The 17,322-nt window shown below is 33.9% G+C and overlaps 1 protein-coding gene across 5 annotated transcripts in view; it reads right to left on the bottom strand.

Moving 5' to 3' along the window:
- Window positions 1-17,322, bottom strand: part of EEA1 (early endosome antigen 1) — a 124,795-nt gene that overhangs the window by 53,776 nt on the left and 53,697 nt on the right. For all 5 annotated transcript variants that reach the window (XR_014804407.1, XM_084957600.1, XM_084957601.1 and 2 more), the window contains 7 exons: window positions 15,152-15,206; window positions 14,992-15,057; window positions 12,611-12,650; window positions 11,609-11,722; window positions 10,843-10,964; window positions 9,807-9,962; window positions 1,673-1,789 (listed from right to left, as the gene is read on the bottom strand). Coding sequence is in view for 4 of the 5 variants with exons in the window: in XM_084957600.1 (XP_084813726.1) it covers window positions 1,673-1,789; window positions 9,807-9,962; window positions 10,843-10,964; window positions 11,609-11,722; window positions 12,611-12,650; window positions 14,992-15,057; window positions 15,152-15,206 (670 nt within the window). In the remaining variant the exon portion in view is untranslated. The remainder of the gene's footprint in view (window positions 1-1,672; window positions 1,790-9,806; window positions 9,963-10,842; window positions 10,965-11,608; window positions 11,723-12,610; window positions 12,651-14,991; window positions 15,058-15,151; window positions 15,207-17,322) is intronic.

The following is a 17,322-nucleotide window of genomic DNA, read 5'->3' as shown; positions in this document are numbered from 1 at the left end:
ATATAAATGAGTAATCTAGTAAGGAAAACACTTTGCCAAGTTGTGTGAGTCACTCTAGCAAATTAATTAAACCAGAGGCAGAGGACTGGGAACCTCCCATTTATAGCCAGTTGGTCAGACATATAAGTAACAAGCTGGACTTTCAATTGGTGTCTGCATTGGGATGTGTATGTGTTGGGTTGGGGGTAAGGGTGCTCAGGCACAGTCTGTGGGACTGTACCCTTAATCCGTGAAATCTGATGCTGGCTTCAGGTAAACAGTGTAAGAATTGAGTTAAACTGTAGGAGCCCCAGCTGGTGTTACAGAACTGTTGATATATGGAACACCCACACATCTGATATCAGAAGTGAAATTTTAGTGCACTACAGAGAGGAGAGGAGTCACAGGAGTGTTTTTCCTCTACAAAAAGATACAATCAACAGAGTAAAAAGGCAACCTAAGCAATGAGAGAAAATATTTACAAGTCATATATGGGAAAAGGGGTTATTATCAAAAACATATAAAGAGTTCCTACAACTCAACAACAAATACACAAACAACCCAATTAAAATTATATAGCCAAGAAGCATATGGAAAGATACTCAACATCCTAAATTAGGGGAATGCAAATCAACCATGATGAGATACCACCTTAACATGCACTGGGATGGCTACTATTAAAAAAACAAACAAAAAACAGAAAATAACAAATTTGGCAGGGATGTGAAGACACTATTGAATTCTTATGCTCTGTTGATGGGAAACTAAAAGGATGCAGCCACTATGGAAAACAGTATGGAGATTTCCTCAAAAAACTGAAAACAGAAATATCATTTGCTCCAGCGGTCCCACTTCTGGGCGTATACCCAAAGAACGGAAAGCAGGGTCTCAAATAGATATCTGTATATCCATGCTCAAAGCCCCACTATTCACAATAGAAACAGCCAAAAGAAGGAAGCAACAGATGAGTAGATAATATGACATACACATACAGTGTAGCATTATTTAGCCTTAAAAAGGTAGGAAATTCTGACACATGCTACAACATGGACAAACCTTTTGGACATATCCTTTGTGAGTAAGCCAAACACAAAAAGATAAGTACTGGAGTTTTCCCTCATGGCTCAACAGAAGCAAATTTGACCAGTATCCACGCGGACTCAGGTTCAATCCCTGACCCTGCTCAGTAGGTTAAGGATCCAGCGTTGCTATGAGTTGTGATGTAGGTCACAGACATGGCTCAGATCTGATGTTGCTACGGCTATGGTGTAGGCTGGCAGCTGCAGCTCCAATTCAACTCCTAGCCAGGGACTCTCCATACGCCGCACGTGTGGCCCTTAAAAAACACAACACACACACACACACACACACACAAACCACAAAAAGATAATACTATATGATTCCACTTACACGACTTAGAATAGTAAATTCCTAGATGTAGAAACTAGAAGGGGTTTGTGGTTAGGGAGTCAATGAATGGGGAGTTGTTTAATGAGCATAGAGTTTTAGTTTTGCAAAATAAAAAGAATTCTGGAGATTGGATGCACAACAACATGAACGCACATAACAATAAAAAAAAAAGCCACAAACACAATAAATAATACTATACTATGACAATATATAAATAACACAAGATTAAAACTTAAGATATATAAAATCAATTCACTATTATATGTAGTTTTTAAATTCTCACCTGATTTTTTTGTGTTAATTCATTAACTGAACTTTTAAGTTTTTGTAGTTCCTGCACATACACAGCAACTTCCTGGGGGCCTTTGGCAAGTTCACTCCTCAGCTGGCTTATCGTGGCCTAAAAAGAAAAAAAAAAAAAAATTAGAGCACATTAAAATAAAAAAGGAAATAGAAGCATCCAAAGGTTTTAAGATTACATAGATTTCTATCGTTATTAAATTGAAATAATCCTTAGAAGGTTCAACTTGGTTCTTTATCTTACCACCCCTACTGCCACCCCACATCTTTTTTGGCTAAAAATTAATTTTTAAAATTTATCTAAAATATACAACTTGGAGTTCCCTTCATGGCTCAGTGGTTAACAAACCTGACTAGGAACCATGAGGATGTGGGTTTGATCCCTGGCCTTGCTCAGCGGCTTAAGGATCCAGCGTTGCTGTGGCTGTGGTAGACTGGCAGCTGCAGCTCTGATTAGACCCCTAGCCTGGGAACCTCCACATGCCGTGGGTATGGCCCAAAAAGCAAAAAAAATAAAATTAAAGTTAAAATAAAAAATAAAATGTACAACTTCACTTAATACATGAAAAATTGATATCCTATATATCTGAAGTAAGCATCAAACTGCAAACTTGAATTCGACTTTAAATTCTATATTTCAATCCTCTTGAATTTAAAGAGAACATGCAAGCAATGCCTACATTTCCAATTTCTATAGCACAGCCTTTCTTTTTGCTTCAAAACTATGTTAAATTCATGGTTTACCCTTGAAAGTGATAAACCATCTTTTTGATAGTATCTCTCCAAATAAGTTATCAAACAGAAGTTAAATATAGTTTCAATAATCTGATCATAGATAAAATCCACAAATTAATTTGCTTTAAAACTTAATATGTAAATAGTTCACATTTAATATTTTTAAATGAAAATGAATGTCTATTATTAAAGCAATGGTTAAATCATTTAATAAATAAGAGAAAGATAAACAAAGATCCTGAAAATACAAACTTCCTATACATGAAACCTTCAACCACTAGAGAGAGAGACTAAGTTATGATCTCCTGAAAGTGATGTTAACGAAAGAAATTTGTATTTCTAATACTGCTTATTGTCTTTACTTCTTTACATTTCTAAAGTTACAATTACTTTCACTGTCTATGTTCTTCACTAGTAAAGAAACATTATAATATGGATATGATACATTTAAAAAATTTTTTAAATATATAACTACATCGGTAGTTACTGTATCATATATTACAAACGAGTATTTTCATTTTCAAGAGAGACACCTTAGAAGACTACTAATTTATTGTGACAGTAATGCCAAGAGATCTTTACCAACTTATTTTGGAAACTCTTTCAGAATGTGTGGCACTTTTATTTTAAAGGATTCGCTGGTGATAAAACCAAATCCACTGTAAATGGATAAAGTTTTAGACACAAACTAGTAAATAAGGTAACTGAACTGAATGCCAACATTTAGACTTATTAATGAAACTAATTTTTTGAGTGTTTTCCAAACTGATTTAAAGTCAATAAAAAGAGGTTTCAAAAATGTTTTGGGGGGCGTTCCTGCTGTGATGCAGTGGGTTAAGGATCCAGTGTTGCCTCTGTGGCAGCGCGGGTTGGATCCCCTCCCCAGCACAGTGGGTTAAGGATCCCACGTTGCTGCAGCTGTGGCTCAGATTCAGTTCCTGGCCTAGGAACGTCTATATGCCATGGGTGTGGCCATTAAAAAAAAAAAAAAAATTGGCAGGGGGGAAATGGTATCTTTTCTGACATGAGTTCATGGCCTGACCTTTTAAGGAAAACATGTATATAAAAATATATATATAATATACTTCAAAGAAGGAAATGTTTAAATGTTTATGTATTTTTAATTGTGTTCAAGTTAAAAGTATATCCTAATACCTTCTGTCTTAATCTGGTCATGTAATCTTGACAAGGATTTAGACATTGGGAGTTTATTTAAAATTGCTTCATCTAACAACTTAAAATCTCAGAATCATTTTCCATTAGCAACATTATGGATATTAATAAAACTATTAGGAGCAATCCAGTTATTTTAAACTACCTTGTTTTAATTACATAGCATAAATGCCTATTTATCACACAAAAAAATTACCATATTTAAATCCCTACTTGTAGGAGTTCCCATCATGACTTGGGGTAATGAACCCCACTAGTATCATGAGGACACGGGTTCAATCCCTGGTCTCACTCAGTGAGTTAAGGATCTGGCACTGCTGTGAGCTGTGGCATAGGTCACAGACACAGCTCAGAGCTGGCATTGCTGTGGCTACGGTGTAGGCCAGCAGCTACTGCTTTGAATCAACCCCTAGCCTGGGAACTTCCATATGCCACAGATGCGGCACTAAAAAAGACAAAAAAAAAAAAAAAACAAAACAAAACAAAAAAAAACCCCTACATGTAAATACCTTATCAAAGAAATTACTAGAGTATCTCACACACAATGAGCAGAAATCAGTAACAGTATTTACTAAAATGCACATTTTTAGTTTATTTCATTAAAATACCTCGATTCTACATATAAGATGCCATGAGACATGTATGACATCCATCTTGCTGACACATGCAGAAGAAACAAAATATAAAGTAAATACATCCAAAATTACCTTCCTGTATCTTACAGCTTTTAGATATGTCCGTATAATTTTATAATGTACCCTTTTTACACTAAATATGTATGTTTTAAACTAGAATTTTTAAATATATAAAGGGAAACATTTAAATTTTTAAAATGTACTCAAGGTGGAAGAAAAGAAAGATGTAGCAAGAGTCTACATGGAAATGTACATTTTAGTTACAGTGAAGGGGAGGAAGAAGAGTGAATCATAGGAAACGTCTACCTTCTCTAGTGCACATTGTGAGTCCTTTTAATTTTTTACAATCATCTTGTATTATGTTTCTACTTAAGAAAAACAAAGACTCAAGAAAGACAAAATTTCAAAGGAAATAAAAACATTCACTATTGAGATATCACTATGGGTGAAATTCAAACAAAGAAGGCTCTCTGAGCCACACTGACGTTCCTCACCAGTTAACAGGCCAACTCATCTGCGCCTAGATGGCTTCGCACTTGCACTTTCCAGTTCTTCACCCTGCTTCCTGCTTACTTCCTTCTTCTGCCATGTATCCTCTCTGACGATACCTTTCCCTGGTCAGTCTATCTAAAAGCGTCCCACATTACTGCCAGCCCTCCTACTGTCTTTGCCCTGCTTTGTCTTTCTCACGGCACTTAGCACTAACTAACCTTCTATTATGATTTGGTCTACTTATATATGGCTTGGCGTCCACAAAGGGACATAAGCTTTATAACAGCAGGCATGCTAACTTATTCACTGTGGTACTCCCCACATGCAAAATCGGTGTGGATACTCAGGCATTCAAAAAAATACTCGCTAAAAGGATGAATTATGCTATCTCCAAGAAGTTAACAGAGATTTATACCTATGGAAACAGTATATAAGGCCCTGTAAAATAGGTGCATTTCCTTGAGCCCATGTTATCAAATACATCAGATTTTTATTAAAAACTTTAAATTACAAAATAATTAAGAAAAGATAACATCATGCTGGTGCTTTAGGACTATAATTATTGTCCCAATATTCTATTACTCTTAGTAGAAATTTGCTTGATTAATAAAACAAAAGTGAGCATATATTTGAAGTTCCAAGATTGCCTTAAAACACAGAATTGCCATATGATGATAGAAGGTGTTATATTTAAAGTATTACTAACATTAAAAACCTTCCAAAAACACATTACCTCGAGTTTAAGCATCTCCATTAGAAAGCGGAAAAAAATAAAATGATGGATGAAAGGTGGAAGACAGACCAACAAAAGTATACATTGAACACACAGCAACGAATCAAAACACACTGCTAAATCTGATCTCTTATATTAGCATACCTTTAATAAAAGATACGTAAATGCTATCTTTAATAACCATGCATGACTGTAATCATACTTATTCCATACCTTTATAAACTTCTTAGCTTTAAAAATTGGGATTCAAATGAATATATTTTGAATACAAATAAAATTATTTTTAAAAAAATCATTCCTGTTAAAGTCTACAACAAATATAAGTTGATTGCAGCTTTGATATTTTCAATAATGTAGATTTATAGGAAAAATACTTTTATTACACTTAACTTCTGACATAAAGAGCCATTTAAAAAGCATTTTTAAATGCTTAAGAATGAGTTGTTTTTCTATATGCTTTCTAAAATAGCTAGATTTTTTAAATGTCAATGAGTTCATAAAGCATATTCTTATTGAAAGGAATGGAACATATTTTACAATGTACACCAGACTATATATCTTGAGCCTCAACTAGAAATATCAAATAAATCACTGCATTTTTAGCTCCTTTAATCACTTTTACCATTTTGTTTCTGATGCCAATGTTTTAAGCTCAATAAAGCAAAATTATATAAAATAAAAATTTTTGTATTAAGTGATATAATTCACTAACACACTTGAGAATAAATAGAATTGAATTTTAGTACATTAATAAAATACATGTCATATATTTATAGTAGAAGCAGAATCTAAAAACAGTTATAAACATGTAAATGAGATGGAATGTTTAGACAGTAATTTGTTCTATATGGAAATGGTATGAGACGCAACTCAAAATTATGTTAAGCTACACCTAATACAAACATAAAATATGTCAAAATATAAAAAGTATCATTAATAAGTATTATGTCAAGATTAATAGCACAGGAGTTCCCTTGTGGCACAACAGGTTAAGGATTCAGCATTGCCGCTGCAGTGGCTAGGGTCACTGCTGTGACATAGGTTCAATCCCTGTCCCAGGAACTTCTGCATGCCATAGGCACAGCCAAAAAAAAAGATTAATGGCACAAATTTACTTCTAAGGCAACCATAAGGCCGCCTAAAATAACATGATACAGAAAGAACACGGGCTTCAGATAAGATACAGGTTTTAAGAGATCCTCTAGAGGCACAGTGGAAACGAATCCAACAAGAATCCATGAGGATGTGGGTTCAATCCCTGGCCTCGCTCAGGGGGTTAAGGGTCTGGCATTGCGGTGAGCTGTGGTGTAGGTCACGGACGCGGCTCGGATCCCAAGTTGATATGGCTGTGGTGTAGGCCAGCAGCTGTAGCTCGACCCCTAGCCTGGAAACTTCTATATGCAGCATGTACGGCCCTAAAAATCCGCCCCCTCCCAAAAAAAAAAAAGATCTGGGTTCTAATCCTAGGTTCTTTATTTTAGGTGCATGACTTTGAACAAGTTATTTAATCTCACTGAGCCCAGACTACTTACATACAAAACAAACTTATTACTTAGCTTACAGGGTTAAAAGAAACAAATGAGACCACATATTCAAAGTGCCTAGTACAGTATCCAAAACCTCGTTTTGCGCAATAGGTAAGAGTTTATTTCCAATAACAGTATATTACTCTGACTCTTTCACTACCACTTCCTCAAGTTGTTCAAAATATCTCAACATAATCTGATGTCTCGATCACTACACATCTATTAATTAAATAGAGTAAATATCATCCTTTCGTGCTTGTTTTACTAAACATATAATATAATATTAAATCCCATCGTGGCACAATGGAAACAAAATCTGACTAGGAGCCATAAGGTTGTAAGTTCAATCCCTGACCTCGCTCAGTGAGTTAAGGATGCAGTGTTGACATGAGCTGTGGTGTAAGTCACAGAAGCGGCTAGGATCCAGAGTTGCTGTGGCTGTGGTGTAGGCCGGCAGCTGTAGCTCCGATTTGACCCCTAGCCTGGGAACCTCCATATACCACGGATGTGGCACTAAAAAGCAGAATATACATATATTAATATTTAATATAAAATATTAAATCAACAATCACTCAGCAAGAACAAATTGTTTCCTTTTAAACTTTATTTCAAAATACTTGAAAAGATAAATTTTATGAAAACTTGGAAGTTAAGATGTGAAGAAGGGATTTCTAAGCTACTTTTCCTCTTTCCCAGAAAATCTTTTCTAGAGAGAGAAAAAAAATTTATCTTCTGCAACCAACCCTGTTGACAGGATAATATGGGAAGACACTAAGTCTTTACAGCCCAAGTCTTTTATAACTCTTGTTATAACTTTCTCCTCTTTAATGACCTCTTCCCCAACAAACGAAGGTATTTTTATGTACATCAGTAAAAATATAAATTTATAAAAATCCTCTACCTTAAAGTAATTCTTAAATAAAATATTATTCAGATATATTTTCCCATATATATTTTTCTCAAAATGCATGTAAATATATGAAATTCTTCTTGTCAAACTCTACTTGTATAACAAGAACATGTATAACTCCATAATTCTCAGTTGGAAAAGGTCAGAGTGCACATTAAAATAGATATAAAATACATATATTCTAAAAGTGCCATTACTATGATTTGATGTGAGCCTCTCTATGACTTTTGTTTTGAAATTTCAAATACTAGCAAAGAATCTTTCTAATCAAGAGAAGATTTTTTTAATTTGAGAAATATTACTAAGGAGGCAGATTTAATCAAAAGTAATTTTTTATAATGATTTTAATTTTTTCCATTATAGCTGGCTTACAGAGTTAAACGTAATTAACTTACTGAAGCACAGTAAACACTAGATTCACCTAGGTTCAAGTATTTCTACTCTAGCATTATTTGAATAGAATTTTTCCTTATGAGAATTCTTTGATTCAGGCTTTCCTTAATTAACATATGAGGAGCTTTTCACTGGCTTTGATAAATTCGTGAACTCCCTGAAATTATTCGAAAAATTGTGGGATTACATGTTATTAGGCTACAGAGATCACTTTTGGGCAATCTGCACCTAAAGTTCATGAGCTTTAAAGTCTGAAGTGATACGCACCATAAAGCTTCACACGCCTATGCATGTTATACCCATCAACCTTCACCATTCCCACGATGATACGATATAGGAGGAAGTAAAATAAAAGATGGCATGGGTTATCTATAATATTTGTACTCCACAGCTCAGTACTACGTTGCTAATTATGAACTGAGTGGCCTGTAGACTATCAGCTGAAAAACTCTAAGAGAGAGACGCAAACTGAAATGTCACTCTACCTTAACTTTTTAAAATGAAACATGGAAGACGAGGTCCACATCACATCAAATGAGGGAGCTTAAGAACTAAACACAGTAATAGTTACAACAAAATGTCTTCTGGGAGTTCCCACTGTGGCTCAGCCGAAATGAATCTTGACGAGTAACCATGAGGATGCAGGTTCAATCCCTGGCCTAGCTCAGTGGGTCAAGGATCCAGCATTGCTGCTAGCTGTGGTGTAAGTCACAGACATGGCCTGGATCCGACATTGCTGTGGCTGGGGTATAGGCCAGTGGCTACAGCTCCAATTCGACCCCTAGCCTGGAACCTTCCATAAGCTGTGGGTATGGCCCTTAAAAAACAAAACAAAACAAAAAACAGATAACAAAATGCCTCCTATGATACAACAGAAAGAACAAAAGATAGCATTTTTAAGCAAGTGTGTTTACTACATATCCTAGAGCTTAGCATATGCTGACATAATTACGTAAGGGATGTATAGGCCAAAGTTATGTGAGAAATAGTAGAAAAAACTGAAAATGTTTATCCTGGAAGAGAAAAAACTCAGAGTAATTATGAAGGAATCCAGTCTTAAAGACTTCTTTCAACCACATAATTCAACAGCTGATAAATGAAAAACAAGTCCATTGAAAATAGTCTTTCTTAAATGTTTTCTCTACACAACACTGGTAATACAAAAGAAGAAAATGAAATCATACTTTCCTTATCCCTACTAAAACGAGATAAACCCACTTACTACATATTGACTAGCTTGGAGCAAATTTAACTTTTAAATATCATTTCTCCACACTATACATCATTTATTAAATAGAACAATAGTCTTTTATACAAACATTCTAGGTCTATATTCATAAAGCAAAGATGAAAAATACTATCAGACCATACTGACTATGTACAACTACTACTCAGACCAAATGAAAGAAATGCAGATACTGTTTGATAGGTCACTCAGAAAAATCTCAAATCCTGGCTTCACACAACAGTGCACACTCAACAAGTTGTCAATCTCAGGTAGGTGCACTGAACTTCATTACCTCTGAGTTAACATATTCTGCTTGTAACTTTTTGCACTCATCTTTGAGTTTTTCAGATTCTCTCTCACGTTCCAAGGTCATGTTGTCCATTAGAGTTTGCACTTGGACCAGTTCTTTCTTGAGCACAGCAACATCTTCTATACCAGGTCTCTGAAGCTGTGAAAAAAACATTTTAGCTAAAAATTACAGTGAAACTAAATAACACACACTTTAAAAATGGTTTTACTAAAAAGAAATCAAAATAATACAATCTTTAACACCAATTACTAAACATCCAACGCGGATGCCTTCCCCCAACAACCCTCTACTTTCCCTGCTCTACTTCATATTTGACAGGACCACTCAAAGGGCAAAACAGCAAATCCCCAGCCATCCTCCGTGCTTTACCTTCTTTCCTCTCCTTCACAAATACAACCACTGGTAACAACAATTACTTGAGAAATGCTAAATTCCTTCATTTTCTATCCTAGGAAACTGGTAATGACACGAAGGGGGAGCAGATAAGCATAATTAGGTTGAATACAGTTGATTCATTTATTTGTATATTTATTGAGTGCTACATAAAGGACAGAAAAGAGGAAGGACAGAGCCAAAGTTTTTAAGCCTGGAGAGAGTACTGACAATATATGATGCCAATGACAGAAATACAGTTACAGAAAGAATATGACTTGATGTACTTGCTGAATTTGAAATGTAAGCTAAAAAAAAATATATATCAGAAGTATCCTAAACGTAGGTAGATTTATAAAACTAAAGTTCAAGGGATGGCAAGATCAAAGCTACACACATGGAAAAATCAAAAAAGACAGAGGATACTAAGATAGAAACAAAAACATTAATTTATAAAGTATGCATCATAAAATTCCATTTTCATTTAAAAAATCATACACAATATATATACATATAGGTTGTAAACTATAGGGAGTCTTTTGTTTTCTTCATTTTACTCAAACTACACTTTTAAAAATGTTTCATCAGCGTATTTCATTTTTCAATTTCAAATAAGGTACATTCTAATAAATGGTTTCTAAATTACCAGTTCAGTCTTTAGATCTTGAATTATAGTTGCTTCTTTGTTTAATTCTTCTGTTAGATGTGTCACTTTTTGTTCAGCAGCTTCTCGAAGACTCTTTTCTTCATCATACTTTGACTTTATGTCTAAGTAAGGACAGTTATAGAAAAATCAGTTTCATTACATTAACTCTAAGGAAGAATTGTTTTATAAATTCACATATATTCCAGTGCATATCTATATACTGCTAATTCAAATTCACATTCCTTAGATAACCATAAATATATACAATAAAATTAGACTTCTGATTACATCAAATGATAAACTTAAAATGATCACATCTTTGTCAAAATAAATTCCACAAAACGCTAAATACTAATTAGCATTTTAATGTATACTTAATCACATACAATATTTTATCTAAAAGCATGTAGTTGAAAAAATTCCACGTAATCGCTAGCATAATCAAATGTCAAATTTATACTATATTAACTTCTTCAAAATGTTACTTGCTAATCTTCAAGCATTCCTCAAAAGAAAATTCATCTTGTCTAAATTTCAAGAATTTTACAGAGAAAATCAGTCCTTTGAAGGGAGGAGGTGGGAGAATTAAAAAAAAAAAAAAAACTCATATAGCAACTCTGTTATCATTAAATTCTACTAATCACCACCATAGGCTATAACAAATGCTTTCCACACTAAAATGCAATGTTCATTTCTTGGATATACAATGGCAAAAAGGTAATGAGATTGATTTAGTGGTTAAAAAAAAAATTCTGATTTAATTTACCTGCAATTTCAGTGGCAAGTTGGGCTGCTTTCTGTTCAAATAAGTCTTTCATTTGCTTAATATTAAAATTTTCTGTTTGGGCTTCTTCTAATTGCTGTTCCAAAGACTGTAGTTCTACAAAAAAAGACATAATAGTTATTCACATACAAACTTACTATAGTCACTGTAGGAGTTAAAACAATCAACATGAGCCTACTATCCAATTACAAGCAGAGTATCTTCACGTTTTAAGAATGAGGCAGAGATGATTTATTTAAGGCACAAGTTACGATTTACAAACATATAAAACAAATGAAAAGAATATTTAGCAACCATACAAAAATAATTTACAAATATTTGTTTAAAGATTATTTTGATCTCACATTTCAATTATTTTCCTACATCTCTCAACTGACAAAAATATATATTCTGCTCCTCTGATAAAACGTGTCATAATACAAAATGAAATTTGAAATGTTTTAAGAACAATAAAGGTCTTAAATTAGAAATGTTTTAAGAACAATAAAGATCATAAATAAAATAATCAATTAAAAGATGCAGTAAACTCTTAATATTTCATTCTCATAAAGAAATTTCAGAGTGACGTTAAATAAAATAGCTAATCTCAAAATATAATTTTGATTTTTCATTAAACATTCTGCCAGTTACACTACACTACAGAGAACAGTTCCATAATTTTTTTACTTCGAGAGAAAAAAGTGCATCACTATTCAATATAGATTTAAATTTTCACTAACAACCATATCAGGGTAATATTCTAGAAGGTAATTTATGACTTCAGACTATAATGAACTAAGAAAGCACTAAAATTTCATTAATTAATTAAATTATGAAATTTACAGGTAACAGGCTAGCCTAGAATATGACTGTTATTTTCACTGTTTTAAAGTCATCAAGTATAACCACGAAACAAAATTCATCTAGAAAGCATCAGTGAAAAAGAGAGTAAAAAGGGCTATGGGAAAGAAAAATAAAAATGAAAAAATAACAACTTTAAGTTACCTGCTGATGAATCAGCCACTACTCCATCAGGTTTCAACTCCTCAATGAAAACAAAAGACATAAACAAATGCATTAAAAGAAAAAGACAATACTATTACAATTATCAATGTTAAAAAAAAATCTGAAAGCCACATTCTGTCTGGTAAGGAGCAAGGTTTTGATAAAAATCAAATCTTGCCCTGCTCATGTTCTTCCAACTCTCTTAAGGTACCACTAGGCAGTCTCGCATAATGATCTAACTGTAGCTCAGTAATTTTAATAATTGTTTTATGTTAACACATATTAAATTGCAACATATGGCATCTTAAATTCCATCAGTTAATAAATAAATAACGCAAATTATTAAACTTATAAGTAGAGATTCTAAAGCAAATACTCAAGTTAGCAGGCAAGAGTCAATCCTATAATGGTTGAAAATTTACAGAAGCTAAAAACAAAAATTTTAACTCACAATTATAAACTGTCATTAAAAGAAGCAGAAGTAAAGAATATATTCCATAAGGTTTAATTTATCACATGCATTAGCAATAAAATAATATACCACTAGACATATTTCCATATGCTAAGGAATTACACATATCTGAAAGAGTTTAATAAGGCATCTTATAGCATACCTCACTTTTTATCTTCTTACACATTGGATTTAGACATATTCATTATTAATCATCATCAATATTTAAAATTATTTTCCTCAAGGTAAATTTCTTATCAAGGCAATTGCACTTTGGGAATGTATTTAATTTATTATAAATATAAAAGTCATCTCAAAAGGAGGAAACAATTCTGTGTTTTCAGGTACAGATAATATAGCCCATGTTTGTTTGTTAATGGCATCTATGTTAAGCATGAGTACCAGAACTGTAACTATTTTAGACTACTAAAAACCCCTTGAAAGCATCCTCAATTATAGAAGCTGAGTAGTAATAAGACTGATATTTGTTACCCATTTTGCTTGTTTTTCTTTTCTAATCCAAATGACAAATTTTTTTTAATGGCCGCACCCAGGGCACAGGGAAGCTCCTGGGCCAGGAATAAAATCCATGTTGCAGCTGCAACAATACTGAATACTTAACCCACAGTGCCGGGCCAGGGATCCCCTCAACCCACACTGCTGGGTCAGGGAGCAAAACTGTACCTTTGCAGCAACCTGAGCCACCACTGTCGGATTCTTAACGCTCTGTGCCACAACAGGAACCCCCCAAAGGGCAAATTTTGATGAAAAGACAAAAAAGCAAAAAGACTAACTGGGAGTCACAATGTGCTAAATTACTTCATAAAAGTATTAGCGCTATTGTTAAAGGGTATTAATTTTAGTCTTATAAATGAAAACTATATATGTATTTGGTAAAATTCATTTTTCTATGATTCTTTATGTAATTTTAGTATAAAAGTCAAAATAATTTTAGTATAAAAATTATAATTAAGACATTTATTTAGAAAATACATTAAAGTACAAAGAACATTATATATATTATATAAAGAATCTAAGATATCAAATGAAATCACTCAAAATAACCACTTTGATACCACTGTGATTTTCATATTCTTTTCCTTATATGCAGTTGTATGTAGTTAAAGTTGTATCGTGCACATGCATCTGCGTGTGTGTACAAAAACAGATAACTATTTTACCCTGTTCTTCAAATTCTAACATCATTAATATAATAGTTTCCCCATGTTTTTAAACAATTTCCACTAAGATAAACTATAAGAAGTTAATAATAGATAGTTCTTTCCCTAATAATAGACATTTTAGAGATTTCCAATTTGTCACCAACACGAATGCTCTGAAGAGTTTTGCCACTGTTTGAACCTGTATTTTTCAATCACACAGGTATACTGTCAGAAAATAATAATAATACAGCCTGGTATAAAAAAATAATCCATAGGTAACTGATTCTTTTTTTGCTTTCTTCTTTTTAGGGCCATACCTGTGGCATATGGAAGTACCCAGGCTAAGGATCAAATGGGAGCTACAGCTGCCGGCCTATGCCACAGCCACAGCAACACAGAATCTGAGCCACATCTGCAACCTACACCACAGCTCAGGGCAACGCTGGGTCCTTAATCCACTGAGCGAGGACAGAGATTGAACCTGCATCTTCATGGATTCATTTCTGTAGAGCCACAATGGGAATTCCTAAGTAACTGATTGTTAATGGAGCACTTTAAAGAGTTACATAAGAGCTTCCCTTATACTGGTTATACTAGTTTGCGTTTATTAAAATTATAAAAAATACACATGTAAGCTATTAAACATGAGAAACAAATTAGGAAATTTTTCATATCAATCCACTCTATTACAAGAAAGTATTACACTTAATTTTTAACAATGAAAATAAACAACAAATAACACACTTCAAGTATTTAAAAGCAATTACTTGCTGCTGCAGTCCTTGAAATTTTTCTAATTCTTTCTTTAATTCTTCTGAGTACCATTTTTCTTCCTAAAGAAAGAACAAGCCTTAATTAGCAAATGTTAAGGGATTTTTTTAATCTGAAATGCTGAAAATAAACAAGTATAATCATTCTTATTCTTACCTTAAGTGAAGCCTGTAGGTCTTGGACCTCTTGTCTGAGTAGTGTTATGTCATCTCTAAACATAAATTGAGGAAAAAAATGAATTAAGTTAATGTTCTTTAACAAGTCATGGGTAGTGACTGTACATATTTAATATTCTATTTTTCTCTATTCTTAAAAAATTATTGTAGATTTATGTATATGAGCTCCTTAGGAAAATAATTTTATTCCTAAAGCACACTGTTTATAAATGGAAGAATATTTTATCACGGAAATGATAAAACTGACTGCCAAGTGCCTGAGTCAAAAGCAAAATGTCTCCCACTAATTTACCAGCAATAAGCATCAGTGGCTTCCTATTGCAGTTAGTGTAAAATCTAAATTCATTAACAAGCACTATAAAATCTGCAAAATCTAGTCTCTGCTTCACCACTCTCACGCTCATTCACTTAGCTTTAGCAACACAGGCTTCTTTGACTCTGAAAGGCTCTTTCCTGTCAAAACCTCACATTCCGTTCCCCTCATCTAAGGGTCAGTCTGACAAAGAATGGCTAGCAGACCACTCAAGGCCCTAAAGCAGGAGAGAGATTGCATGGGAAAACACCATTTGGGATTATTCTTCTGGAGATAGGGAACACGCGTTCCCCTGCTGGATTGTAAACAGCAGAAAAAGGGACTCGTCTTGCTCCATGCCACTCCAATCGCTGCCAGGGTAGAAGATACAATACCTGGAATGAGCCGACTGGGAATACTCAAGTGAGCCAGTTCTAGTATAAAGGGACTAGAACAGGACCAGTTCTAATGATGCAGAAGACCAAGTCCATACAAGCGCAAGTATATAGGAAAGGATAAAAATTAATGGGCCATACTGGTGGGAGAATTATTCTCCAGGGTAGGGGTGGAGGTAGAAAGGAAAGGGAGAGTCAGGAAAGGGAGGAAGAGAGTAAAGGGAGAGTTAGAGTTAATAGTAGAAAAGGAAACGGATATATATATAAATAATTCACTTTTTTATACACCTGAAACTAACACAATATGTAAGTCACTACACTTCAATAAAAAAAATGTTTAACACTTTTTTTTTTTTTTTGGCCATGCCCAGAGCATGTGAAAATTCCCAGAACAGGAGTTGAACCTGTGCCATAGCAGCCCCTGAGCCACTGCAGGGATAATGCTGGATCCTTAACCCCCTGAGCCACAAGGGAATTCCACTCCAATAAAATTCTTTTAAAAAATAGTAGGAAAGGAAGGAAACTGCCAAGAAAGAAAAATATAATAGATGGAGAAATGAGTCCTCTTCCTCTTGTAGCCAATTATACGCAAAGAATTAATTCATTATTCAATATAAATAGTTGTCCATGCCAGACTCTCAACTTGTTCAGTTTAATGGGGGAAATGAACATGTAAACAAGTAAGACAATGGACCATTAGTTCTATGCTAACGATAAAAACAGAGGCATAAAGATAGTGATCACTTCTACCTAGAAGCACTTCATGTCGGAGATAAACTCTGAGCTGACATCTTTAACCTTTAAATACAAAGCAAAACTAGCTAACAGATTCCTGCTAATTTTGTTGACTCTTAAAATGCCTACTTATGACAGTTTTCATTTCTCTGGGTTTTTTTGGGGGGTAGGGGTCCCCATCTCTCCCTCTCTCCCATGTGGCCCTATGAACTTATCTGATTTGTAGAAACCAAAGGTCCGATGGAGAAAACTTAGTCTTTATATGTGTATAGAAAAGTTTGGGTAGGTTTTAAGTTTTCCCTTCTCTTTATTAATCTTCCAACTGTGTGTATAAGGTAAAATGGTAAAGAGAGGAATTAAGAACAATATACTTGAATGACTCGTATTAAACTGAATGAAACTGGAAGGAAGACAGGGGAAGATAATTTCAATTCAACTTCTGATTGGGTGGTTCACTTACTCCAATTAATCTTTTTAAAAGTGCCACTGAACACTTTTAAAAAGTGAAAGTAATGTGCCTAGCAGGGAAAGACTTTTGAAATGTGTAACCTACCGAAACAATCCAGGATATTTACCAAGACAGTGAGGAAATATCTATCAAAATTTTAAAGAGAAACTTTATGCAAAAATTCCATTTCCAGAAATTTATCTTCCAGATATATTCAAACATGAGCAAATGATACGTCCACAAAAACATGTGTAATGACAAAACTCTAGAAATAGCCTAAA

This window comes from Sus scrofa, chromosome 5, assembly GCF_054392235.1.
Source record: "Sus scrofa isolate SSC_HxYL_T2T_F1_AM1 chromosome 5, Sscrofa_HxYL_maternal_Yorkshire_Landrace_v2.0, whole genome shotgun sequence".
NCBI lineage: Eukaryota > Metazoa > Chordata > Mammalia > Artiodactyla > Suidae > Sus > Sus scrofa.
The sequence above is the reverse complement of the archived record's forward strand: the minus strand, read 5'-3'. Positions and strand labels throughout refer to the sequence as shown.